At 46.0% G+C, this 27,859-nt stretch overlaps 1 protein-coding gene across 1 annotated transcript in view; it reads right to left on the bottom strand.

Moving 5' to 3' along the window:
* AVL9 (AVL9 cell migration associated) overlaps window positions 1-27,859 on the bottom strand; it is a 48,426-nt gene extending 20,567 nt beyond the window's left edge. The window contains exons 1-8 of the mRNA XM_048510834.1: window positions 27,654-27,859; window positions 17,734-17,854; window positions 15,906-15,991; window positions 4,432-4,503; window positions 3,496-3,585; window positions 2,533-2,599; window positions 1,832-1,872; window positions 996-1,034 (exon numbers count right to left, since the gene is read on the bottom strand). Of these exons, the coding sequence (XP_048366791.1) occupies window positions 996-1,034; window positions 1,832-1,872; window positions 2,533-2,599; window positions 3,496-3,585; window positions 4,432-4,503; window positions 15,906-15,991; window positions 17,734-17,854; window positions 27,654-27,764 (627 nt within the window). The 5' untranslated portion in view covers window positions 27,765-27,859. The remainder of the gene's footprint in view (window positions 1-995; window positions 1,035-1,831; window positions 1,873-2,532; window positions 2,600-3,495; window positions 3,586-4,431; window positions 4,504-15,905; window positions 15,992-17,733; window positions 17,855-27,653) is intronic.

The following is a 27,859-nucleotide window of genomic DNA, read 5'->3' on the forward strand; positions in this document are numbered from 1 at the left end:
AGAGGAAACAACAGGACAACCTGCTATTGCCAATTCACAACACCTAAACTGACAGCAATTAATGGGGAATTCCCCTTGGACTTGAGTCCTAGTACCTATCTTTCAGGTAGATGTTGAGAAACTACAATGTGCAACCAGTAAAGAAAACCTTTCAGCACTAAAGTTGTAATTATCTTTTTTTTTAGGGTTTTGTTTAAACTAACTTTAGATAAACTGGTGGTGATGGGAAAGCTGGCAGAGGTAAAGAACAATGCCAGCTATATTCACAACAGCAAATTTCTTTTTTGTAACCTGTGATCTTAGTGCTTCCTGAAACATCTGGACTGCACACTCTTGCCCCGCAAAGCTGTGTTATTTTCTATCGCATTGGGATGACATTCTCAAGAATTACTTTTGTCACTCATGAGACTGACCATGCCAAATTGCATGTGGGACGAAGCATCCCTTTTTACAGGCCATTTTTTGCCTGCAAAGGCCCCCAAAGCAGCCAGGCTGGTAGATCTTGTGTCAGGAAGTCTCCAAGACAAGTTGGCAAAGTCACCAGATCGAGACCTTTGCATGCACCTCTGGGAAGGGACAGGCAGCAGAGTAGAGCTGGCATTTCAGAGTCCCGAGAGAGGGAATTAAAGAGAAAGGCTGACACATTGTTGATTGCACCCATTGCCCTGGAATGCAGACACAGAAGGGATGAAGACAGCCAGTATTTTCAGAGTACTGTTACTGTCTCTTCAGAATATTGTTCAGCAAAGGCCTATTTCCATGTTACAAAGTCCGCTAGAAAAAGCTATCAGATTGGAAGATTCTGACCACATGCAAATTCCAGAAATGGTTCATATTTGGAGCATAATTACAAACAAGCAAAGTTCAGATCGGACTTCTATTTGTAACTTTCCAGCTGCATATTCCTAATCCTCTGTCGATCGTACCTCATACTCTACAGCTTTACAAAACCATTTCAGTTCTTTCAACAATCTTAGGGAACAAAAAGATCTTACCTTTTTCTCTAGAAGAATCAACTTAAAAAGAATTAAGACCTAGAAAAAAAAAACACAGATCTTTCAGTGAACACCAGGACATGGTACATACATTACTATTTGACTATAACATTTGCCACTTTATAGTGAACAAAGGTACACTGAAGGCACGAGCAATTACGTACATGATGCTTTTGGGATCTATGTGGATTAAAAAGTGATAATCAGTTTATATGCATTTGAATTGTTTCACGCATTGGTTAGATCCAATGCTTTCTCTTAAGAGAGGAATCTTTCACTGGAGAAAAGATTCCTGCCTCCAGTTAACATTCCTCACTTAGCAAAAGAGAGCCACTAGGTCCAACTCAACAGTTGTGTAGAAATTGCCTTTTTAACTACCACCTGTTATCTTGTGAATCGGTCATTAATATTAACTAGACATCAACGGTGTACCTATTAGTCAAGGTCAATATCCCACTCAATTATTTTGCACCATTTATGCAATAGCACGTTATTGTCTGTTGTATCAGAAATAGCAAAATCTAAGAATCATCAGCAAGCAGGAGTGAAAACTACTTTCTTTTCCTCCCCAGTACTGTAGGTATAGTCAATGTAAACAGATTGCTGAATCAAGGAGAAAGATGATAGCCAGGAAGCAAAGACAATCTTGATAATCCAGACTACCTTTTGTATCAAGGTAGTAAGTTAAATCTGCCTAAAGAGCAGTCTTGGCACAAAGCCTATGAACCCTGTAAAATCTGACAGCAGTTCATAGGCTGAAAACTTTTGGACCATAATAAAAATATGTGATTCATCAGTTGCATGTGTTGCAAATTTAGAACATGAACAATATATACCTTGTGTCTAAACTGAAGGACAAGATCTCGTGGAGACAACCCTGGAAAAAAAAAAGAGAGAACAAAGCAATTAGTGCATTTTCCCCCTGTGAATAGGACTTCCAAATGTAAAAAGTTAAATATATCTTGCTCTACGGAGAAATCTGCCAGCAATGTGACTGAAACATTTCATAGTATTTTTGTTGTATTCATCACTGGAAAATAGCTACTGCATGGCACACTGACAAGGAGTGTGAATTGGATTTTAACCACCAAGTTAGGCGAAGGCAAGTTATATTGTTTAATTTATTTATTGTTTAAACTTTTATACCGCCCCATCCCCGAAGGGCTCTGGGCGGTGGCGAAGGGCTCTGGGCGGTGTGACCTATTAATACATCTTTAATACATCTTTATATGACCTATTAATACATCTTTAATAATCCAGCTGCTGTTTTTGAATAAACATGGTTTTCAAGGAACTAGCTCTGCTCTTGCTTCACTGAGCAAACGGAATGTCAGGAATCCCACATAAAAGGAGAGAACTGAAAGGGTGCTGATGGGTGGTGGATGGCCAGATAATTACTTAGTCCCATGATTGAAGGGAAAAGTAATCATAATAATTAGTAAATTATTCAGGCAAACCAACTTAGAAACAGACTTCGTGCACACGCCAGGAAACCAAACGTTCAACAGCTTGATCTTCTTTAATAAGAGCTGCTCACCAAGGTAAACTTGCGACCCTTCCAGTGGGCTTCCTCCCAAAGAGCTGTTCATATGCTCATAAAGCTCCTGTAAAAATCACGGATTTAGAAAGCACGAAGCATTTCATATAGGCAGTTCCCATAAGAACCAGGAAGTTAACTAAAAAGCCAAGCCTGGTTCAAACAACAACAATTAGGCAAACTTTTATGAGCTTTGAAACTATTTTAAAGGATTTGCAAAAGAGGTGGCATCAATCCAATAAACTCCTGCCATCATGGACCATGATCCAAAGAATTAAGAAGAAGAGTTTGGATTCATACCCCACCTTTCTCTCCTGTAAAGAGACTCAATGTGGCTTACAAGTTCCTTCCTCTCCCCACAACAGACACCTTGTGAGGTAGGTGAGGCTGAGAGAGTTCTGAAGAACTGTGACTAGCCCAAGGTCACCCAACAGGAATGTAGGAGTGTGGAAACACATCTGGTTCACCAGATAAGCCTCTGCCACTCAGGCATGCTCCAGGGCTTCCACAAGCCCCTTTGGATTTTGGATTTTTGGCCCATCTCTCCAAGTGGAGGCTGAGCATGGAGCAGCTCCAGACATCAGCTAAAGTGGCAGCCGGACCCAGAGGCACTCCAGGCATTCTTCACAGTGGCAGCTGGGCCCAGAGTAGATTCCCGCAGCAGGGACCATTGCCACTTTAAAAGGGAAGTGTGGTCTCTGTGCACATTTTGATTGGGGGGGATTCAACCCCCCCTTTTCATGACAGATTGTTCTGCCAAACAAGGGAGTCCCCCAAGTCTGTAGATACATCTGCTAGGGGTAAGTGTGACCCAATCCATGAATTTAGGTATCTGCAGATCAGGGGGGGGGGGGGGGACCACATTTGGGAATTAGATACATAGATCCTCACAGCCACAAGTCCTTATGTACTTTTTATTTATTTATTTACACAGTCCTGGGTATTTGTATGTTGAAAACCTACCTTAAGAATAGAAATCTGTGAGAAATCCTTTTCTTCAAAATAGGCATGTGTAATTAGCTGCAGCTTTGCCTGGAGTAGCCCATAGAGAGGCTTGCAAGAAAAACACATCATGTTACATCAATAAAGGAACGGATCATCCAGGACGTGATAGCCCTCTACCTGTTGAACTGGTTGTGTATAATCCCTAACCACTCTGCACATTCTATGCCTTAACATAGATGTAGCTGAAGTGTTACCCATCTATATTACACCACTTTTCTGCCCAATGGGTACCCAAAGAAGCTTATATGATTCTCCCACCCTTTTATCCTCACAACAACTGTTACCCTTTGGAAATGGGTTAGGCTGAAGAAGAGTGACTGGTCCCTGTTCACCCAGCCACCACAGCAGGAAGGCTTTGAACCTGGGTCTCCCAGATTCTAGTCTGACACTTTAACCCAATGAGATTAATCTGGCCCTTTGAGAGGACTAATTAGTTGTAACCCGGCTGAGGCAACCTTCCCACCCCCAATCTGACCTGGCAAGCCATCCCTCCATTCTAACCTGGGCCGGCAAGCTCATTGCGCCTCACGCCCCCCAGTACTGACTCCTCCCCTTGCTGGGGGCTTACCACCCAAGGCAACCCCACCCTGCCCTGATCAAGTCCCATTTATGTCATATCTGGCCCTCGGAACAAATGAGATTGACACCCCTGCTCTAACCAGTATGCTATGGGACCCTATCCCTTTACGTCATAGGACGTACTAATTAGAATTGTTCTCATTTTAAGAGCATGATATCATTTCTTTGCTACCATTTCTTTGTTCACCACATACTAAATTTAAAAGATACTTTTGCCGAAGTTTTCAGCACCCAAGTTACTTTTCAAGAACAGGGAGTCTAGGATAAAAGAAACATTTAAACCCATGTTGTTTTCCAGCCATCTGTCTTTCTTACCAGCTGACACAGAACACAGACACTTTTCTGTACAGTTTCTCGGGTAATATCTGCCTGCCGCACTTTCAATGCCTAAAAAAAAGAATTTTTTAAAAAATTACTGGCTTTTATTCCTGCACAATTATTCCTGCACAATTTTAAAAACATGTCCATTTAGAGATTTTTTGCCACTACAAGACCACTTATATTTTATTATTATTGAATTACCTAAGAGCATGAGACATTGCACACAAATTAAAAGTACAAGAATGGATGGTTACCTTCGGCAAGTATTTACCCAGATCAAGGCAAGAAACGTTAGAGAAGAAAACGATGGGAAGAAGTCAGTAAGGGAAAAGGCACATTTTAGGACCATGCTGACGTTGAAAATAATCTGATTTAACTGGCAGAGGGATTCAAGAGTTTGGGAGCTTGGTGGGAACTATATTTTAACTGTTGTTATTGGATTGAATCGACATTTTTCTGTAAACCGCTCAGAGCCCTTCGGGGATTAGGCGGTCTATGAAATTGAAACAATAAATAAATGAATGAATGAATGAATGAATGAATGAATGAATGAATGAATGAATGAATGAATGAGTGAATGAATGAATGAATGAATGAAAAAGATAAGAGTAGGTTAAACTGAGAGACTGGGACCCACTGAACAAAAGTTCCTTGAGAGGAATATACAGACAAGAAAGATATGAAAAGGTAAGACCGCTAAGGTAGCAAAAAACAAAACAAAAACAGCTTGCTGTAACTCACAGGCCCACTCTGCACGGAAGTAGCTGCACACCGGGGCCATTCGCACACTTCCGTGCAGGCGGCTGTAGTCGACCCACGCGGTCAGCGTAAGAACGAGACGAGACGCGGAGATAACATCTGGTGGAGATCGCCAGCAGCGGGAGACCGGAGGTCCGTGTTCCTAGCGAGTCTCCCGTCTGCCGGTTCCTGGCACCTTTTATTGTTACTCTATCGGGGGCGTGTAGGAGGGAGGACTGGGGGGAGTTCCGGGAGAGCGGGAGGTCGGGAGATCATCATGTGATGCATGATCTCATCTGGCTACGTGCGGAGAGGAGCGTACGCGTCTGAGCCTAATCCTCACCTGGGGGCAAGACCATTGTCCCAGCGCCCGGTGATTGAGCCAGACAGTTCATGACCCGTGACTCATGGGGGGATGAGGAGTGGGGGTGCGATGCGACCGGCAAGGCCGCAGGTCCGCTACGTCCCTTAACGCTCTACTACGGCACTGTTGGGTCGGGCAGTGCACTACCACATCTCCTCCTTTTTTACATTTTAGAAAACGGGGGGCCCAAACGCCAAGGGGCGCATTTAAAGGGGACGCTTATCTCCTCCGCCGCTATCAAGTTGACTAAGCTGCTTGTGCAACACAGAACCTGGCTGCGGGTAAAGGGTACGCGAGGGTTTTTTTGCACAATAACGCAGGCAATATTAGACACGCATTGAACGAAACAAGATCCCGATATCAGCGGCACACACACTAAACCAATGCAGAGCTGTACAATATACTCAACCATCCTCCCGGCAGCCAGCTCCAGAGAGGGCTGACCACCAATGGGGCAAAACACGCTACTTCAGATTAGATACAACTTCTTGCAGCTCACGCACTTTCATGTGGATCAACTGGGAATTATCAGAAAGATTAAAACAACACATATTATGTACATTCTCACAACCTTGGTGGATAACAACAACAAATAATCAATAGCTGCATCGACAGTTCAGGGTCGCTTGATCTAAAGTTCCTGCTGCTCGGAGGCCAGGGCATCCCAGAGCGGTGGAGGTAGAGTTGATGGACTCTCGCGAAGGGCACAGGCCAGCCGGCCAATAGTCTTAGCATTGTAAGAAGCGAACCGGGGACTCCCACTAGGGAAGTTGCGAGGGAGACCTAACTCCCGCTTCGGAGAGGGCTTGCATCGCCGTCCGGCCAGGAGGGGTCGAAAGGCAGAGCGGAGCTGGGCGGCGGGCGGGCGTCCGGGCTCCCCGGGTGGAGCCTGTGGGTAGGACAACAATGGTGAGGCTTTACCGAGGCAGGCAAGCGTTATTCCCGCAGGGAGTCGGGCGGGAATGTAGTTAACCGCCCTCTCCCCGCAGGTCCAGAACCAGCCCCCGGGGAGCAGGATGTTTCCGAACACGTGGGGAATGTCCTCCATGTGTGTGCAGAAGTTCCAACTGCCTTCCAGCCGATTAATGGGCCCGGGTCGTAATTTTCGCGTTCGGCTGGCACCGGTGATGCGGGCGCAGGTGTTGACCTCGCGGTTAGCCAATCGCTCTTTGGGTGACAAGGGAAAGAGCGCCAGCCGGGAGGGTTTGGACCTTATCGGTCCCCAGTCGGCGCTCATAGTATCATCTGATGGATGAGGCATTCATATAAGGGGCTCAGCCCAGACCTCGCCATTAGGAAGTCTCCGGTAAGCTTTGCAGACGGGGAGCAGGTAGGAGCTCAGCAGGCTCCCTCGACTCCCAGGTACCGGCCCAGGCAGAAAAGATGAGACGCTGGCAGCGGTAGCAACCTGTTCCCAGATGTTGGTCTGGTGAAAGTTTGCGTTGGGGTACCGATCACCATCGGCGTGAGTGCAGCAGAGCAGGCAAAGGATGGTGGTCGCTGAGTTGGTGGTGATGATCGCAAAGAGAGCGGCACAGAGGTTCTCGGGTGTCTCGGGGTGGTTCTGCTGGCGCGAAAGCAGCTTAGGGCCTGGCTGGTGGTCGCCTGGATCGCCTCCCCCCCCAGGTCATTCGGGTCTTTGGGCGTTGGCGACGGGCGTTCGTGCTGGGATCGCTAAGCGGGATCCTCTTAGAGAGACGCGCTCCATCTCCGGGATGGGGTTGGTTTCTCCCTGGCGCCATTCCATGGGTTGGCTCCGTCGCGCTAATCGGAGTCCACGGGAACCTGTAGGGGAAGAGGGACTGAAACACACCCCCCTTTCCCAGGTTAATGGTCCGGGTCCCGCCAGGCTCAGTTCTAGAGCGGATGGCGGGAGATTGGGATCGAAGTTAGTGTTTAGATTTGGACATGGGAAGCTGAAGAAGGGCTTGTTTTGCAGCCTGTGAAGGTTGCTTTTAATGCAACCCTCCTGGGGGCCGCCTACACTCCTCTTTCTTTAGTTGTTTGACAGGGAGGGCAGGAGGCAGGGCTACCCTGGTGGGAATTGGCTTCAGAGCCGCCATCAGGGTGCTGGCTACGCGTGGGTCCGAGCCTCGAGTGGGGAGGGAAACAGGCGAAGTCCTGGGGGGATTGTGGGTGCTGCATGCTTAATCAGCAACACAAAGGGGGCTTTGGAAGCACCTTTTGGGGGGATGGGTGCATCCGGGGAATGAAGCAATCAGGCAATCAGAGGCAAATTCCTCGCACACACAAAGGAGAAAGGAAGCGGGGGTTTCTTTGCAAGGGAGTTGCATCTCAATGCGTGACCTTGGTGGCTAATGCAGGAAGCTGGATGGTGCTAAAATTTTGTGATCGAATTATCTTGGGGAATTGGCCGTCACGAGACCGCTCTTTAAGGGGCGTACTCGGCTGTTTCCTGGCCTTTAACATGGTATTGATAAAGCGTTGTATGCGCTGGGCAGCCATAACCCAAACGGGTTTGGGTATTAGGCGCGATAATGGCGGCAGCCCCTTTTTAAACTGGGGCCTCGTCCTGACAGTGCTGCGGTATCAGGATCGGGCTCCAGATTTTAATCCAGGGAGGGCCAGTCAGCCAATTGGCCCCTCCCGCCTTTACTGGTCGAAAAAACAGAAGGAAAAAGGGAGGGGAGAGGGAAACAGATTTCCTGTGGAAATTAGGAGGCAACCCTCGGAAGGCACGATTGGAATCAATGATCCGTGACGCGTTTTACCCATCCCAGACCAGAGTCGCTTTAACCTTTCGACTCATGAGGTCTCTTCCCCAGAGATTGACATGGATGTCTAGAACGATATGGCGGACTGTGAGCTGCCGCTCGAAGTCCTGGGTTGTTGACCGCGGGAGCTGGCGGATGCTCCGTCACCCGCGTTTGTCTCCCCACCCCCCCCCAGATGTGCTGGTAAGCCTCGGTCGGCCACTGGTCGGGTTTTCACTCGGCTGCTCTGATGACGGTAACATCAGCGCCGGTGTCCACCAGGCTCCTGAACTTTACATCTCTTCTATGGGCGAAGCTCCAGATATGGACGGGAGCTCCGGAGAAGCGCCTTCCACCGCTGGCGACGGTGGTGTAGGCTGCGCCATGTTGGCTGCTGGGGCTCAGAAGCCTTTATTGGGTCGGCAGCGGGCAGTTTACGGGGCAAGAGAATCAGCTGAGCTCAGCTGGCTCCGGCGGGCAGCTCCTGTGGGATGTTTGTCCAGACCTGGAGGTGGATGGGTCCTTGGTGCGTGGAGTCGATCACTCCGGGGGACGATGAACAGTCCCAGTTCACGGGTAGAGTGCCTTGGGCGCAGCACCAGCCCACCTGTCCCCGTAGGGGATGGGCTCGGCCATACCGGGTTGGGGCGACGAGAACCTCGTGGGGGAACTTAAAGGAGATAGGCTGGGTGCACGCGAGCCAGATGCCACGAGGGGGGGGTGGTTTTGGCAGGGGCCTACGCGTTTGGGTCTGCTCTTAGTACTCTCCTCCTTGGTCCTGTTGGGGAGATCACTCGGGCTGGTTTTCCCATCGGGCAGTCGCTTTCTCCAGTGGAAGCCCTTCTGGCAACGTGGGCACCGGGTTTTAGGTGGCCTTCTCCTCCTGGGGGAGGACCCTCCTCCATCGGGGTTGTAGGCCCCCCCACTGGTTGCCTACACTCCCTTCGGAAGTGTCCGGTTCACGCAGTTAAAGTAGTCATCCTTGAGACTGTCTCCCGCCGGTGGAGAGTGCTGCGCAGGGAGTAAGCTGGGGCTTGGTGGGCTGAGGACCCAATGTCCTGGCAAGCCTTTAAGCATGTCGGCCAGCTCGGGATTTTTGCCTAGTCTCGCGGATTGCCCCAGCGGCACTCCATGGAAGCTGCTTCTCCTTTGGCGAAGCGCATGAGGAGCTCGCTTTGGGCCTCCTCGCTATCTACCTGCCTCTTGAGCGCTTCCTGGAGCCTGTTCACAAAATCTCAGCATAGGGCTCTTTGGGGTTTTTGCCTACGGAGGAGAAACTCTGGGGTTGGCTGGCCGGGCATTGGGAATTCTGGATAAATGCCTCGAAGGCGCACTTCAGAGTACCCGTAAAGGGTGGCCTCAGGCAGGGTCAATCTGATCGCTAGGATTGGCAAAAGCATCGAAACCGTAAAGCTGAGCGGCGGTGTAGGCGCCGCCAGAGGTGGTTGCTCTGTTGAAGCACTGCTGGCGGAACTCACATTGCCAGAACACACAAGGTGCAGGGCTCAGGAGCATGCGCGTGGTCTTCCAGTCATCTGGGACCATTAGGTGGTTCCTTGCGATGGCCTCCAGCATGCCTCTCACGTAGGGGCTAGGTGACTCCCACGGCCCGCGACAAGCCATGCGGAGCTCGGTAAGGATGTTATAGCTTAGGGGGCGGTACTCGAATAACCGCCGGATGACGCCATTCTACCCCTCAGTATCTGTGAAGTGGATGGGGCACAATGCAAGAATAGGGTCGGCATCGCTCTTCCCGGCCAGGGTTTCTTTCTTCTGCAGATCGCGGGCTAATAATGCTCTGCGCTAGTTTTGAAACCCTCGCCACACGCGGCGCTGACGGAGGTGCAGTGGCTTCCGAAAATGAAGGCGGAGCAGTGGGGAGGGGGCGGCTGAGCCGCCGGAGAGTTTGAATTGCGTGAAGGATGCGAGGGGGGCAGAAGGAGGACAGGCGCCCAATTTAGTGGATAGAGAAACTTCCAGGGTTGAAATTGAAGGTGAAAGATCGAAGGGAGGGCTGCCTACAGCAAGGGAGCCATAGGTTCGCAGGCTGATGGCTAATAAAACATTGCTCCCCATCGCCAGTAGCAGCGACATCGCCGCCGCTGAAATTCTCAGCGAAGAGTGCGACCGGCGTTTTCCCAGTCCTTAAGATTCACGTCCCCCCCTCTGGGTACCATGGACACTGAGCTTCAATCTTCTCGACCAATTTGCGCAGCTCCCTTCTCTTTACGGGGACCCTGTCGCGATTTTCGTTAACGCTTTCAGTTCGTCAACCGCAGCTTGTCATAAGCCCTGCTTTTGCAAGCTCCCATACTCACCGGTGTTCCGCCGGATCGCAGAGTGTCCTAGGACGCTGCGGTTCTGGATGCGCCGATCCAGAGTTAAGGCGATACCGAAACGGTGGTCCCTGGATGCGCCGATCCAGCGGACTTCGGTATCGCGGCCTTTCCCCAGGCGACGGTGAAAGCAGGGTGGAGGCGGTTCGAGGATTCCCGGGTTTCGGCACCAGCTTGTAGTCGCACTCCACGCCGTCAGCGTAAGAATCCAGACGCAGACGCGGAGATACCATCTGGTGGAGATCGCCAGCATGGAGACCGGAGGTCCGTGGTTCCTAGCGAAGTCTCCCGTCGCTCGCCGGTTCCTGGCAACTTTTATTGTTACTCTCCCGGGGGCGTGTAGGAGGGAGGACGGGGTGGGAGTTCCGGGAGAGCTGGAGGTCGGGAGATCATCATGTGATGCATGATCTCATCTGGCTACGTGCGGAGAGGAGCGTACGCGTCTGAGCCTAATCCTCACCTGGGGGCAAGACCATTGTCCCGGCGCCCGGTGATTGAGCCAGACAGTGCACGACCCGTGACTCAGGGGGGGATGGTGAGTGGGGGTGCGATAACGGGTAGCAAGTCGCGCAGGTCCGTTGGCGTCCCAACGTTCTACTACGGCACTGCTGGGTCGGCAGTGCACTACTACAGGCGGCCCCAGAGCTGCTGCAGCTCGCGGAGGCACCTTCGCACAGAGGCACATCCTTTTTGTTTTTAAACGTACTTTCTCTCCCCGCGCAGCTCTGCAGAGATGAGGGGACATGCCCCCCATGGCCATGCCAACGCCTTGAGGGTCAGAGAGCAGGAGGAGTGTCCCCTCGTCCCTGCGGAGCTGCATGGGGAGAGAAGGTCAGTTGAAAAGAAAAAAGGACATGCCTAAAAGTGGTGCCCCTCACCCCGTGCCATTTGCTCAGCATTGGGTGCAAAATGGTGTTTTCAGAAAAACTCACTCATTTAGCAAGGTTCAAAAACACAGTTTCCCCACCAGTTGTGGGGCGGAGGGGGGGGGGAGCACGGTGCTGCCTTGTTTCAGAGCCGGCAGCTGTGCGAAGTTCTCCCCCCCAACTGGTGTTTTTACTGGTCCTACACCAGTGTTTTTGGCCCATGTGGAGTTGGCCACAGAGTGCTACTATTTGAGAAACAGTCTACTTAGGGCCTCCTTTGGCTTACAAAATTAGTTTTGGGTCCTGGGCTTGTGCTCCAAAACAATCTTATTGATTTCCAGCAGATTTCTAATCCAGAACAGATGAAGGCCCCATCACTCAAAATGGACAGGGAATGTGTGATGTTTTTCTCATTCTCAAGTGCATTTGACTTGTGGAGTGACTTTCATCACGTAAAGAACTGTGGTGTTTTGCTCAGCATATTCAAAAACTTTACTGTTCTTGCCATACATAGTGGAAATTTCCTATTCATACTCATACTGGGTCATCTTCAACAGTGGGCAACCTGACATATATTCCAAGCTCTGTGTTTACCAGAAGCCTCTGGGCATCAGAGAAAGCTTCTGGTGTCAAGGAATTTGAAAAGAACTAGAGAGGATAATTTTTTACAAACCCTCAACCTGAGATAGCTTGGAAGGAGCGGCACCTTATGCTTGTCCTTGTAACTTCTATCAAGAAGTCAACATCAAAAAGTTGCCTAATTAAAAACAAACAATGTACTGTCTGAGGCTTTCACAGCCGGAAGCAACTGGCTGTTGTGTGTATGCCAAGACGTATGGTCGTGGTCTGGCAGTTTTCATTCCTAACGTTTCGCCTGTGTCTATGGATGGCATCTTTTGACGCATGTCACAGTAAGGTGTGTTTCTCTCCATGCCAAGAAACACATCTTACCGTGACATGCCTCTTAAGATGCCAGCAATAGATAAGAACATAAGAAAGAGCCTGCTGGATCAGACCAGAGTCCATCTAGTCCAGCATTCTGCTTCTCGCAGTGGCCTACCAGGTGCCTTTGGGAGCTCACATGCAGGATGTGAAAGCAATGGCCTTCTGCTGCTGCTGCTCCTGAGCACCTAATCTGCTAAGGCATTTGCAATCTCAGATCAAGGAGGATCAAGATTGGTAGCCATAGATCGACTTCTCCTCCATAAATCTGTCCAAGCCCTTTTGAAAGCTATCCAGGTTAGTGGCCATAACCACCTCCTGTCGCAGCATAGATGTGGGTGAAAGGAACAAAAACTATTGGACCATGGCCACATAGCCTGGAAAACCCACAACAGCCAGTTAAACACATGGTGTTTGATTAATTGCAGTTGTTCCTTAAACTTGACTTTAATTGAGTTGTACTTATTTATAGAAGCGGTAACCTGGATTCTTCCAACAAAAATCAGTTTACCAAGATACAATAAGACACAATCATCAACACCAAGACTTTTTTTGGAAACAGAAAAAAAGAGACAGAAACAAAAACCCAGTCACTGCCAACAATTATCACTTTGCTTTGCCATAAAGTAAGACAATAGCAACAAGACAATAGCCTCCATTCTGTACAAGTTATACTTCTAAAATATTTCTGCAGGCCGAAGGCATTTCCAACCATGAAGGACATTCCTGCTTCTCTTTTTATCCTATTGAAGCCCCAAAGCCTACCCACCCCCAAAATGATGTTCCTGGAGGGGAAAGGACAGCAGAGAGTAGATACAAGTCTCTAGAAGGAGAGGAGATTCAGCAAAAATTGTTCCCCGTTGGTTCAAGAAAATCCTTCATTGTGTTCAAGCCTGAATCTTTTCTGGATTCATTTTTGTTTCTCTTTCCCTTTTTACAGGCAACATTCATTTATTTATTTGTTTGATTTGCAATGGCGGACATTCTCGATCATTTACTGCAAGGCGCCCTGCACAATAGTTTTTTTTAAAAAAATCTGTATGGTTCCACAAGCTTTTCAGCACTAGTAGACAATTTTCCTAACTTTGATTTTCTCACCTAAATTGGGTTGGGCTTGGTTAGTATTTGGATGGGAGACCATGAAGGAAATCCATGTAGGCAACAGCAAACCAGTTCTGAACTTCCCTTGCCTTGAAGACCCCACGAGGTCACTGTAAATCAACCGTGACTTGATGGCCATAAAAACCAAATAAAGCTCTGATTTCTACACATTTGTCTGCGATTCGACATTCCAGGTAATCATACAAATTTTCATGGATTCACTAACGGTGCATAAGTCTGTATATTAATTGTAAAATATTCATTCTGCAAGATCAGGGAGCTCATTGTGTCTGTTTTGTTTTCCATTGACGTCTTAAAAGAGGTATTCACTTCTACGTTAAATGGAAGGGGAGAACTTACAGTGTCACCACCTGTGGTTTTTCTTGCATAAAAAATCCCCTCTAGGATGCCCTTGTGTTGCGTGCCATTATCGGTACGCCTGATACCATCTAATCAGTACTGTCCCCTCCCGGCCTTGGGATCGGGTGCCACATATATTATTGCTGCTGCTGTGTTTTATGGTTTTAGATTTGTAAATTGTTGTAAATTACCTAAGTTTTATGTGCAAAATGTTGTTTTTAGCCTGCTGTGTTTAATGTTATTATGTATTGTCATTGCAGGCCTCCTGTACGCCGCCCAGAGCCCTTCGGGGATGGGTGGCTAGATGATTGATAGATAGATAGATAGATAGATAGATAGATAGATAGATAGATAGATAGATAGATAGATAGATAGATAGATAGATAGATAGATAGATAGATAGATAGATAGATAGATAGATAGATAGATAGATAGATAGATAGATAGATAGATAGATAGATAGATAGATAAAACTTTTTAAAATAATATGCTTCTCAGAGAAATGGAGGCATTTTTTAAAAAATGAGCCAAAAGACCAATTAACTGAACTTTCTGCATGAAGAAAGTTTGGTTTCTCTTGTTCTTGGCCCCTTTTTTCCAGAAGCAGTGAGGCCAATGCCAAATTGCCAGCTGTTTTCTCAGCCAGAACGAGTAGTTCTTTCACTTGGGAGCAATAGCAGCAAGAGCTATGCCAGATGATGTGCTAACAATTCACCCATACTTCAGAAAAAAAGCATGGAAACGGCACCCAACATCAATATTTAGGCCCCAGATAAGCAGGGCAGATTGAAAACATTCACACAAATCACACAAATCAATAGCAAATTATTTATTTTCTATACTAAGTAAGGAGTAGACAAGAGACATCAAGACCGTAAGATTCAACTTCAAACAGGCACAGTTAATAGTGAGGTAATAACTGCAGAGGATACGACATTAATACAGTTATTGAAGCACATTAAGGGCACAGAAGACAACCACAAACATTATTAATGCCCATGAAATATGCTGGAACTATGAGGTTAGCATATGAAATATATGAACAGAAGGAGGCATTATTTTCTACTGAACAGGTGCTTCATATAGGAAGTTTTATAAAGTGAAATGGAAAATATATTATTCCCAAAATGTTTTTAATTTTATCACTTCTATTCCTACCTTTATCTCTCTGATCAAAGTCAGGTGAATTTCCTCCACGGAAGATAGGTATTGCAACTCTCTTGCTAAACACACTTTTGCCTTCCCTACCCAGTTTAAACATGAAGCAATAAAATAATCTATCAGCCTCTTCAGATTTACTCCCACACAACAGTGGTCGAAAGGGTAGACAACACACTGAATATGAAATCCAGATGATTGAGTAGCACACCACAAATCAAGAGTTAACTGATAACCTGAAAGGCCCTCTGCTCTCCCCAGATTTCCCAAGCTGAGGACACAATGTTTTACCTCAACTGAAAACCACCTAGCCAACATTTAATGTTAAATATAACAGTGGCTTAGCCTGTCTAATTGATACCTATAACTGAGCTAGCTGCCTTGAAAGTCCTGGGCTAAGCATTTGTGGGTTAGAAACTTTTACACGAAACCCAGTATTTCAGATGAACTGTACAAAAAGTATCAGCTTCCATTCAAATGCAAAGATGGGGTTTTGTATCACTGTGTAAATTCTTGTTGTAAAACATTAGGAATAGTCATTCTGGGACAAAAACGGATACATCAACTATGAGAAGCCTGCAGGAAGCATGTTACATTGAGTCTAACTGTACAGTTTCTATAACTAGATTAGATTCCTCTCTTGCATATTTCTCCTTAGTGTTTGCACTTGTTTTCTCTCCGACAATCAAGATCTGACCCCCTTACAGTGGTTGAAATAGACCACAGTAGCCCAGTTATCAAAATGAATTCACGTCTTGGAACCTCCCTGTATTCACACAGTGTTACATCTGCGTCTTCCCATTTACCACACCACATTTTATACACTGGCTTCGGCACACAGCTTTTTATCTTCTTTTTTCAAGGATTTACAGAAATGCAGCCTAATTACCTTGGCTTCAATCTGCCTATAGCATGAGACACCATACACAGTGCTCCGATCTCCACATCTTGGTGGCAAGTGGAAAAATACAGTGTCTGAAAGAAGAAAAAGAACGCCTCATAATTTATCAACATTATATGGAACCAAGGCTTGACATTTCTGCAGTGTTGTCCTTCACACTGTAACCATAAGAATCATTTTCCCCATGAGAATGGCATATTCAGGAAAAACTGCAGACATCCATGGTGTGATACACTGGCACACATGGCCTGCAGGGTCAGGTCAAGTTACTGTGCTACCCGAGGTGAAAATTTATTTATTTATTTATTTATTTATTTATTTATTTATTTATTTATTTATTTAGTTAGTTAGTTAGTTAGTTAGTTAGTTAGTTAGTTATTGTATTTATAAACCGCCCTCCCCCGAAGGGCTCAGGGCGGTGAACAAACAATAGATAGAGCACAGTAAAATCAACAATATCAAATATAAATAAACATTAAATGATGGCTCTATATTGTTAAAACCAACCCCATTAAAATTAAAATGCAGCGTTCCAACATCAAATATATCGATGGCGTCCAATCACTAAATCCCCTTAGAGGAAGGAGGAGGGGAAAAGGGCGGCAGGGTCCATAGATGACATAAAAGAGGGGGGGGGGAGCCATCAGCGGCCGGGCTCCCCGAAAGCCTGGCGGAACAGCTCCATCTTGCAGGCCCTGCGGAAATCGTTAAGATCCCGCAGGGCCCGTGTAGCTGGAGGTAGAGCGTTCCACCAGGCAGGGGCCAGAGCTGTAAAGGCTCTGGCCCGGGTGGAGGCCCGCCGCATCATTGAAGGGCCATTATTGAAGGGCCAAATTAATTTTGATCCCCACCCATCCATCTTTTAAAAAATGGCACCCATTAAAGTATTGTCCCTAAATATCTGTTGTACAGAGACTCACTGATATTTTAAAAAAATGTTTGTAAGTCTACAAATACCACTTTCACATGTCCCAAATATGAAATGCATAATAGAAAAATGTGCAAAATTAATGACTGCCATTCTTAAGAAATTGGAAACAAACACAAATACATTTTATTCTTCAGGAAAGACTGGCAACTGGGCCAAACTTGGCCCTTTGTGCAGCCTGGACCTCATAAAAGATCGAGAAAAATGACAAGTGGAGTAAAGAACAACTACCTTAAAAGCTGTCTGGGACTGGAATCTGGCTCTGCCACTTCAGAGTGGGCCTCGGGAAAAATTAGCTACTGTCCAAGGTTCTGTACATATCAAATGAAGGAGTCTTCTAAGAATGAGTTTCCAGTGAGCAAGTAGTGTTAACCGAATCATCAATATAAGTGACAAAGGCCAACTGGCAAATTGCTTGAATGGCAGTCTTGCAGGAAATACATTCTTGCTACCAGGAGGTATATTTTACCTCCAGCCAGCAAGGAAAATGCAAAACCAGGAAGAGACAGAACTGGTTTGATTGCTCTGTTGTTATGATAGCGTTGTAATAACTCCTCTCTTTTTCTATCCAAAATTATGCACTTTAGAGGCTTGTTGCTATAGTAACGGATAGGCCAGTAGCTGTGCTTTGACGTTCCTATTTTGGGATGTGATCGCTACGAAAGCTTCACGTGGCACAGAAGAAGCAGGTAAACATTAAAAAAGGGTGCACTCTCGACTGTTTTGTATCCAATGTGAACACATGATTCCTTGCAGAGTTTGGTCCGCTAGGCAGAATAAAAGGGGTCTTCCAAAGCTTATTATGGCCTAGAAAATGGCTTCCTTTAAAAATAATAAGAAAATGAAAGCACATAGCACTGGGTGGAACCACCCCAGGTGACTACTCACCTTCGTGATAATTGTGAGCACCATCTGGCAGTGCAAGGAAAGGTAAATATTTCCATTCCTCTGGCAGACTGTGGCTGTCGTGACTTTCTCCTGGGATTAGGGGAGGATAGGAGAACTCAACCTGCAAACAGAGACATTATAAGATCTGCTGCTCCAGAGTCATAGGAGTGACCCACCAAATCCAGCAATCAGTCATCTGATATCTACGTGTCAGACAGCATTAACGATCCTTTGGCATATCATGTTTCTAGAAACCACCAACAGAAAACGCTGGACAATTAACAGCTGGAAGCCACATATGAAGAATGAAGCAAGGACAGTTTGGGTTTATTGATGGCTTATATCAATAAATATCTTTCATTGTGGTTGGATCCAACCAGCTCTGAGGGATGCTTCACTCAAAAAATGGAACTTTCCTGTCCACTGTACCTTTTGAGGCACTTTCCTCAACTAGGACTGCAAAAAGCCCTCGTGAGTCTCACTCTTTGGGGACTGGGGAAAGTTTTAGAGGTCCACTTTTGGGGGAAAGTTAGATGTACATGCGGTTTGTGACACAAAATAAAACAAAACATTCCAAAGCCGGATCCAGCAGAAAGCCTATGCTTGTTTTGTGCATACGAGACTGCAGTTTTGTCCCACGAGACTGCAGTTGTAAACTTCATCTGGCAGAACACCTAACAAGCGGAAGGACACGCCTACAAAACACAGCTGATTATTTCTAGTAATAGCAAAACACACTAGCGATGTTTATTGAAAGGGATCAAGCTTGTTGCGCTTAACAGATTGTGTGCAACTACTGTGGGAATGTAAGTAATTGATCAAGATGACAGCTCCCTCCTGAAACTCTATTGTACTCTGTCAGTGATTGCATCAGACGGAGTTTTCTTCTGCCATTCTCAAAAATGAGAATGCCCACAAATATGTTTTTATCACCCTCCTCTTCACTTTGAAAAAAAAAAACTCCCCAAAAAATCCTTGTTGAATGCTCGCAAATTATTAATACACAGCAGTGTGATAACATTTTTGTACTATTATTATTTTAATCATAGCCACAGCCATTGTACTCATTTTTTTTTGTATTTCAGTATCTATATTGTATTGAGGCAGTGAAACCTCTGGCACAGATTAAGTAAATTGACAAGATGGTACAGAATATTCATAAACATTCCAACTTCAGTGAGAGCACAGCTGCTAAGAAGAGTAGTTGAACTGCAAACCACTGTGGATTAGGGGCTTATGAGTCAGACGAGGAATGCCAGAATTCTAATGACATTCTGCTATTCACTGTCGCAGCCTAACCATCCTCACAGGGTTAAATGGATAAATTGAGGGTGGAAAACCATGTATAATAAGACAAATCTCAGGCAGGGGAAGTAGAAGAGGTGGGGAAATGAGTCAAGATGGCCCTAAAGTTAGAGAAGGGACTCTGGAGAATTGGTCAGCTAAGTGAGAGCTGGGAGTCATGATCCAGGGAGTCAAGAAGGCATAGGATTGCTAGGCCTTGACTCTAGACTCTGATGGATTATTGTATCTTGAAGGATTGCACAGATTAACGTTGCCAATCTTTTTATACAGTCCCCATAGCACTGTGACAAGCTAAAGCATAGATGTCAACCTCATGGCCCTCCAGGTGTTATGGACTACAGTTCCCATCATCCCCTGCCAGCATCATGCTGGCAGGGATGATGGGAACTGTAGTCCATAACATCTGGAGGGCCGCGAGTTTGACACCTGTGAGCTAAAGGGAGCAAGATGGATCAGAGGTTAAGGAGGGAAAGCTAGAACTGCTACTTCCAGCAATTTGTCACTCAAGAAGATACCCTAAAGGTACTGAACATCATAACAGAATAGTAACTTTCCCCCCTTCTTCAGTAAAACAATACAATTAATTTTTTTTAAATCATGATTATGGAACAACATACAAACCTACAGCCTTGAATGAAAATCTTACTCAGAAAAATGAACAAAGGTTCCACATTATGCTACAAGGCAAAACAACAACAAAACCCCTCTTCTGTGGAATAATTATCTCAAAGTAAGGGCCACACAACAGAAAGCTTGACAAGAAACGCAAGTTTAAAAAGCTTTAGCCGCAGGCCTCCTGAATCAGAACGGGCGGACTTTTATATGCTTTGTGGTGTATCATCAAAAGGTGGCCATCAGAATGGGAAGTCACAAGGCAAGCATCGGAGCAGAAACGATGATGCCTCACTTAGATTAAAGCCATTTGCTTTTCAGGCATCCTGGAAACAATTTAATCTGCTTTATACCAGGAACAAAGAAAACCGCTTCCAAAGCAGGGACAAGGTTATCCATAGAATACAAAACTTGTACATAAATCTGGCGTGGGCTGAAGGACAAGTCACAGGACCATTTTTCTGCCTAGTTTAGATCCCACCAACATTACAGTGAGCAGACTGCATGCAGAGTTTGCCAATGGCACAGATGGCAATTTTGCATGTGCTGCACCACCCACCTTATATTATGGTTAGTGGCCAGAGAAAATCTTTCAGGCAACACATTTACTCCCATCAAGGGGCAGGCTGAAGAGAGAACCTCCAATAGTGCTCAATAGGCAGGATTAGGATGTAAAAACAGCCCTGGAGCATGTGCTGAATCAAGTGGCCCTTGAGCTGCGGGCAGCAGTGCAAATTTAGCTCGGCTAGGATCGGTGTGGCAGCAATAAGGATAATTAGTACAGGCTGCCAGGGGAACACCAGAAACTTTCCCAGTTGGTACGACATGTGAATTGGCCCTGATAAATACCAGTGGCAAGCATCAAATTTGTGATTCTCCATCGCGGGTATTTCTTAGTAGTCTTCAAATAAAACTCAAAACCTTGCATACCATCTAAACGCAACAAAAAGCTTGCTTTATGTTTTGGATTACTTATTCTTTTTTGGAACAGCATGGCGACAGCTGTGACAAACCAACCTAAATCAGCCATCTTTGCAAAGAAAACTAGCAACCCCCTTTCCTATGCAGAGATGGTCTGTCCAAACCTATTATTTCTGGGGATAAGGCTTGGGATTGGACCGGAGGAAGACAGGAGATGGAAGCAGCACTATTAGCATCATGGTGATGTGTGAGTTGCTAACATTATTGCCCCATGTGGGGAACAACTGACCAGTCCACAAAACGGCACAGAACCAACAAAGAACCGACAAAGACAAAATTCCCATTTTGGATTCACTACTTCTTGCAGTGAAAATATGAGATGCCTTTTTAACTGCTGCTCTTTAACCTCTTACTGCCTCTGCCTCAAACCGTCTGGAAAACACCTGTACCTTTAAGATGATCAGTTACTTGATTGATAATTCCACATCATGGCATCATGGAATTATTTGTGCTTTATGTGTATAGCCAGGATAATATTAAGAACTCCTAAATAAAATTTGTGGTTTCACCTTGAGAGCTCATAGGCTCTGTAGGGTGGTTTGGGTGCATTGGGTGCCCATCATGGCACTTGTCGCTGGTTTGCAGTTCTAGCTCCATCAGATAGAAACAATACAAATTAGAAATTACACCCAGATACCAAAAAGTGAGCCAACTGCTTGCTGGATCTTGTATCTGAACAATTCAAACTGGACCTTTTATATGTTTCTTCTCAAAGGCACTGCCTGTAATTTCTTATAGAACAGGTGTCTGCAACCTGTGGCTCTGGAGCCGGATGCGGCTCTTTCGTCCTTGTACTGTGGCTTTGCGTGCCTTGGGTCCTCTCAGCCTCCTTCGGAGAGTCGCCCTAAGGGTTAATGGGAAAGACAGCTATCCCAAGCCACTTCCAACTTCCCTGTCTCAGCTGCCTGGTTGGCTGATGCTGGTGATGCCGGTGTGGGGCGTGGGCGGAGCACTGCTGGTGGATCCTCTTGAACAGGTGAGTGGTGAAAGGCGGGAAACGGAAGGGAGTTTCAGCACAATCCTAACCTCAGTCTGCCCCCTTGAATGGGGGGTCAGGGGTCGACCCTGCTTTGGGTGGCCTCATTTCCCCCTCCCCCGGATCCTTCTTGGGGCAGGACCACATGGGGGATCCCAGCAGCACCACCTTGGGTTGCAGATCCCCCAGCAGCCCCACTGAGCTCCAAGGGCTTTCCTGGCAGATGGCAGCCTGGCTGAGTCCAGGTGAGAAAGACAATGTCAGGTTTTAAAGGAGTTATTACCTGCAGTCCAGCAAGGTTGCACTCGTTGGGCCTGTTTGATGGGGAGGCGGGGGTGGGTGGGAATTGTTTGCTTCTGCATTGCCAAGGAGGGCAGGACCGCATGGGGAAAGCCTTGCATGAGGATCTTGGAAGGTTTACTTCAGAGTAAGCCAGTGGAGGGTAAGCTTGTAGAACATGGAAGGGAGGAAGGCCGGGATCATCCTCAGCCATGGTTGTCATGGGGTGCCAACTCCCAGGACATTTGGGGGTAGATTCTCAGAAGCTGTGGCTTTTGGGACCAGGGCGGGAGCCATGCTCAGTGAGGAATATGGTTGTCCAGTCCACCCTCCTTGGCAGACATTTTCTCGGGGGGGGGGGAGAAGTTCAGCCCCCCAGAAATTGACAACCCCATTAAAGTTCAGCCCCCCCGAAGTTGAAAAACCCAATTTTGATCCACCATCCAAGTGGAATTTGAGGGGGTTCTTTTGCGGGGTGGGAGGCATAATCAGTGCCTTTCAACACAAGAAAAGAGAAATGTGAGAAAAGAGAAATGTGATTCAAAAGAGTTCCATTGAGGGTCTTTTGAATCATGTACAAAACAACAGGCTTTTTATCCCCCCCCCCTTTTGCTTTGACGGGTAAAAATGGGCCCCAAAGATGGGATCTTCTCCCTGCATGAGAATATCTACAGTGTTATCTTCATTTTAGATGTTAAAAAGTATTTGCAGCTCCAAGTGTTTTCTTTTCTGTGAAAAATGGGTCCAAATGGCTCTTTGGGTGTTAAAGGTTGCCGACCCGTTATAGAAGTATTTATCCCATTAAGGTATAGCAGTTATGTGACTGAGCATAAAGGGGTGTGTGTGTGTGATTTTAAAGATAAACATTTTAAAGATAAGCAAGTGACTTTGCTATGGTAAGCAAACTCTTGAGATTCCTGATAATAATAATATCTGGGTTCCAAAGGGCTACTTTAGGCCCACCCAAGGGCTCAGGGATGCCCAGTGGAAATTTGACTTTTTCACTTTGAAAGTCAAACCCCCTCATAAAATCATAAACCTAACTGCATTTGAAAAGACCTTCCAGATTTAAAAACAACAATGGTTTGCAGTGCAGTGAGCAGAACTGCTATTCAAGAAACACAAGCCCAATGTTCCCTTGGGCACAGATAATGTTCTTGAGTCACAGTCACTGTGTTTACATAACACCTGACATATTCCTTAGCTGAATAAACAACAACAACAACAACAATAATAATACATTCAATTTCTTAACCACTCTACCCCCAAAGGGCTCATTTCTGACAGTTAACAGCTTCAACAAAGCTAAGAATAATGTGTTGGATGGGGAAAAGACAGCTGATAGGAATATTTAATCTCTAAAACCATAATGAATACTGGGTAATAAACATTTACCTGGAGGATAACAATCACTTTACCTGCAGCATCAAAGGGACCATTCACATGTAACATTTCTGATCCTTCTAAATAGTGAGATTGCAATTTTGGCTTGACAGAACTCTACTTTGCTCACAGACTCAGAACTGATTAGTTGTTTTCCCATTAAAGAGGCAAATGGTGCTTGCCCCTCTAAACCAGGACTGGAAAGCAGTCAGAAGTTGGATTCCACTCTCAGCCTAGATGGCCAGCACAAACTAAGGTAAATGTAAATGTATGTAAATGTTACATTTACACTGTAAATGTAAATGTTACATTTACACTGTAAATGTAACAGCAAACTATAGCTTGTTTGAACCAGGAAGAAGTATGCAAACATAAGGCTTGTTCATTGTTAGAAATGTAATGTTACATGTGAACCAGCCCAAACACAGTTCTGCAATGTGGTCAATGTCTCAAAATTGCTTAACCATCTTCCCAGAGGCAGTGTGCGTGTGTGTTCTGCCAATAAGTCACAACTGACTTATGGTGACCCCATAATATTTTCAAGGCAAGAGACCTTCAGAGCAGTGGTGGGATCCAAAAAATTTAATAACAGGTTCTGACGGTGGTGGGATTCAAACAGTGGGGCCGCCACACACACGCACCTCCAGTCCCTATTGGGCAGGGAGGTTGCTTTAGTAACCCCTTCTCGGCACTCAGAAAAAATTAGTAACCACTTCTAGAGAAGTGGTGAGAACTGGTTGGATCCCACCTCTGCTTCAGAGGTGTTTTACCACTGTCTGCCTCCACTTCATGCCCTGGTATTCATGGGAAGTCTCCCATCCAAATACTTAACAGGGTCGAGGCTCAGAGTGTGGGGCTGGCCCATGGGTTCACCCTGCAAGATTCCAGGGCACAGTGGGATTCAAACCTGGGTTTCCCTAGTCTGACACCATGCTGACTGTCCTTAGAGACAGTACTGAAATTGAAATCTGTTAACTCTTTGCAGGTCCTTGCTATATTTTCACACTTTTGAAGCAGGAAAAAGAAACTGATTTCCCCAGAAATGACTCTAGCACATAACCATAATTAAACCGTGCTGACCTCTGCCCGTTGGCAAAGTGCCCGCCAAGAAGCACACTTGCGCAGGTCTGAGTGAATTTAACACAAGAATGCACAAGGGGAATTTAGCAATGGAATTGATCTGCATATACAAAGAACCAGCTAGTCTGCACAGGTAATGCAAGAGAATTCAAACATTAAAAGAGGACGCTTCTCAGCCTGATTCCATACAAGTTTAGGCTCACCTGTTCGAATAAACACATAATAAGTGTGCTTAAGATTGTACCTGCAAGACCTGAAGTCTAACCTAAAAGATTGCCCCCTATAACAGGAGGCTGCTGCTCAGTTAAAGTCAACGAAAGCTTTGCTTCATATACTGTCCCACTTCTTCTAAAGTAAGCTAGGAGGCCACTAAAGTCCAGACCTTTTACATTGAGACACCTTCAAGTGTAAAATTTCTTCCCACAACTATTTGCCTGGCAGCTGTCGTGGTTCACACACCCCATCACCCCACCATTCTTTTTCCTCTAACTGAACTGCCTCACACTGGTTTCTGGACATCAATTATTATTGCTGCTGGCCTCTGAACTACTTTTATGGAATTGGGGGAGGTATTTTAACATGTTATTTCATATTGTTTTAACGATTGTTTTATTTGTAGCCAGCATGGCTGATAGCACAGGAAATACCTACCATAAATAAATATTGGTGTCCTCTCCTTTTCGATTTGCAATTTCAGCAACTTTCGTACTCTTTGTCCATTCATAAGTATTTTTTCTCCATTAAGGAGGATATTTAAGGTGACAGGTATGTTTGTCTGATATTGCTGACAACTTATTCTGTCACTTCCCTTTAAACCTGCCTGAAATTTTGCACCTTCTATTACATGAAGCTGAAAGTACAGAAACACACTAAACCGAATAAGTATTGCTGACTACATGGACAAAATCTTACAGCAGACAAACAATCATTGCTTCTCTTGGGAAAAAGTCCTGTCCATGCCAGACAGAATAAATTAAGCCTCACCCAAAGAGATAAGAAATGGTTATCAATATTACTTGTTTAAACATATATTTAAACTCTCAAGTGACTAGATGGGAATCCCATACAGACCTCCCTGGGAGGAAATGCCACTGAAATAAGTGATATTTATCTCGGAGTAAAAATCAATAGGATGAGCTGTTAGCCTATCAACATAACATGAAAAGCCTGGAGCCACGAACTAGAATTGGACTAGAGAAAAGTTCAATGACACCTTGAAGACTAAGAAATTTACTGTAGCTTGAGCTTTGGTGAGTCAGAGCAAACAGACAACTCTAGACTTGGACACGTCCTTCGGATCATGAGGAAGTATCCTTAAAGACACAGTGAATATACAGTATGTTACACCCTGTTGCACTTCTGTAAGAGGAATCAATCCAATTGTCCCACGACACAAGATAATAAGACAGTCAAATCCACAAAGCTTCACTTTAAAATCTATTTCAACACTCCCTACACTAGAACAGATAACCATGTATACACCACACGCAGAGGAACCTGATGGAACAACCCAAATGTGAGCTTCTGAGAAGGGTCTGGTTTGGAACTGTTGATGTTGGACTAAATAGAGTCCTGCTCTGAACCAGCAGGGCTTTTCTTATATTCTTACATAACTCAATTAGTAGGTAGTACTTGGTAACAGAGTACTTTTGGTGATTCATTTCAAGTGACAACACTTGAAAGACCCTATCATTAAATCCTGTCTCATCTGTTTGAATGCCTGACTCTTTAGATTGTTCCATTAGTCTCGAGGAGATGGTACAAAAGCCACTAGAAGCATTTAACCATATTGGACATGTGCATGGGCACATGCCTCTTTAATGCTACATATGCCAGATCAAATCTTTATGCTTTGTAGGACAACACTGTCGATTTCTCCCTATTTCTACAGTCACAAGCTCTCATGGAGACTAGAAAGTACTCCATAACCATAAACACACAGAGGGTGGACATAATCTATCCTTTTAAGAGTATGACTAAGTGGTTGAAGGCAGGTATTAAGCATGTAATCTTTGCTTAGGAGTAGCTCCCTTAAACTAAATAGCACTTATTTCAGAGTAAACATGTATACGATCAGATTGCAAAAGCTCCATGTTAAAAAACACAGTTATGAAGAAAGGTCGAGTATAAATGAAGCAAACTAATACCATTACAAACAACTATGACAGCCATTGAGTGTTCAAGATGGGAAAGATCTTGGAGGTCATCTAGTCCACCAGGGGCTTACCTATGGAAGATAGTACCTATGGCAAGCGTGTCATTGTGCCCCTGCCTAAGTAACTGGAAGTGCAACTGTGCAAATGGCATCAGTGTGTCCCTCGAATACTCGGGGTCAGTCCTCCTGCATGCCGGTTGTGCACCTTGTTGTTGGCTCAGGGAGGCTCTACAAAACTCGGCTCCCTGAGCTCAGCATGGGGTGGGCATGGGGCCATCAGTGGCTGAGCAGCACTGAGGGGCCAGAGGATGTGTGGAGTGAGGTGCGTGGAAGGAACAGCTCCAAAGGATGGGCAAGCAGGGATAGCACCCTTCAAGCGGAGACCGGTCCCATGCCATACTGTAGATATATCACCGGTTCTCTCTCTCTCTCTCTTTCTCTCTCTCTCTCTCTCTCTCTCACACACACACACACACACGGACCTGCTGAGCGTACAAATACACAACTACTACATCCCCAATAGCTGGCCATTTAAGCCTCTGTACTAGTGTACTACTATTAAAAACAGTCTGCTTCATTACTGAACAGCTGTCACCATGTGTACGTTTCCCCTAATATTTATTCAAAATCTCCCCATATTTAGCCAACTGCCCAAACCCTAAGAGAAAACCCTGTCAGCTTTTCAAGACCCCACAAGACCCCTGCTTATTTTTGCTGCTCCTTTAGAATGATCAGTGGCCTTGAAAAAAGGCATGCAACCTGAAGGATGAACGCAGAACGTTTGCACATCCACGAGAGAAGGAAGCACATGCTCCCAAGTAATTCCAGATGCGTAGCCATGCCCGCCCCGAAACAGCGAAATAAGGACAGGAGCCCAGCAGCGCCTTAAAGGCCGGCGGCATCAGAGTTCACTTTATCAGGGAAACAGAAGTACACACAGATGGTGCAAGAGGAGCAGGAAGGAGGAAAAAAGGCTGATGCATTAACAGCCAAAAAGAATCCAAAAGGCAAAGCAAAGGGATGAGGGGCAGAGGAGCAGGAGGGGGGACAGAGGCACATCTGGGCAGCGGTGGGGAGGAGAGCTTGGAGGCAGCAAAGAGGAGCAAGAAAAAGGATAAGCCAAGGCAGCGCGTATAGACACCCCCTCACCTGGCAGCCTTTCTTATGGTGGAAGCCCACCACCGCGATGTGCAGCACTGGCCCCCGGAGACCGCCGGTTCGAGACTGGGGGTCGCCTTGCTCTCCGTCCCTCCTCTCCATGGAGGAGCCCACCCCAGCGGCAGCGCGCACAGCAGCAGAGTCGCTCGCAGCCCGCCCGGGGCTTTCCTTCCGCAGTCACTATTACAGCCCAGAAA

This window comes from Sphaerodactylus townsendi, linkage group LG11 (genome assembly GCF_021028975.2).
Source record: "Sphaerodactylus townsendi isolate TG3544 linkage group LG11, MPM_Stown_v2.3, whole genome shotgun sequence".
NCBI classification, from domain to species: domain Eukaryota; kingdom Metazoa; phylum Chordata; class Lepidosauria; order Squamata; family Sphaerodactylidae; genus Sphaerodactylus; species Sphaerodactylus townsendi.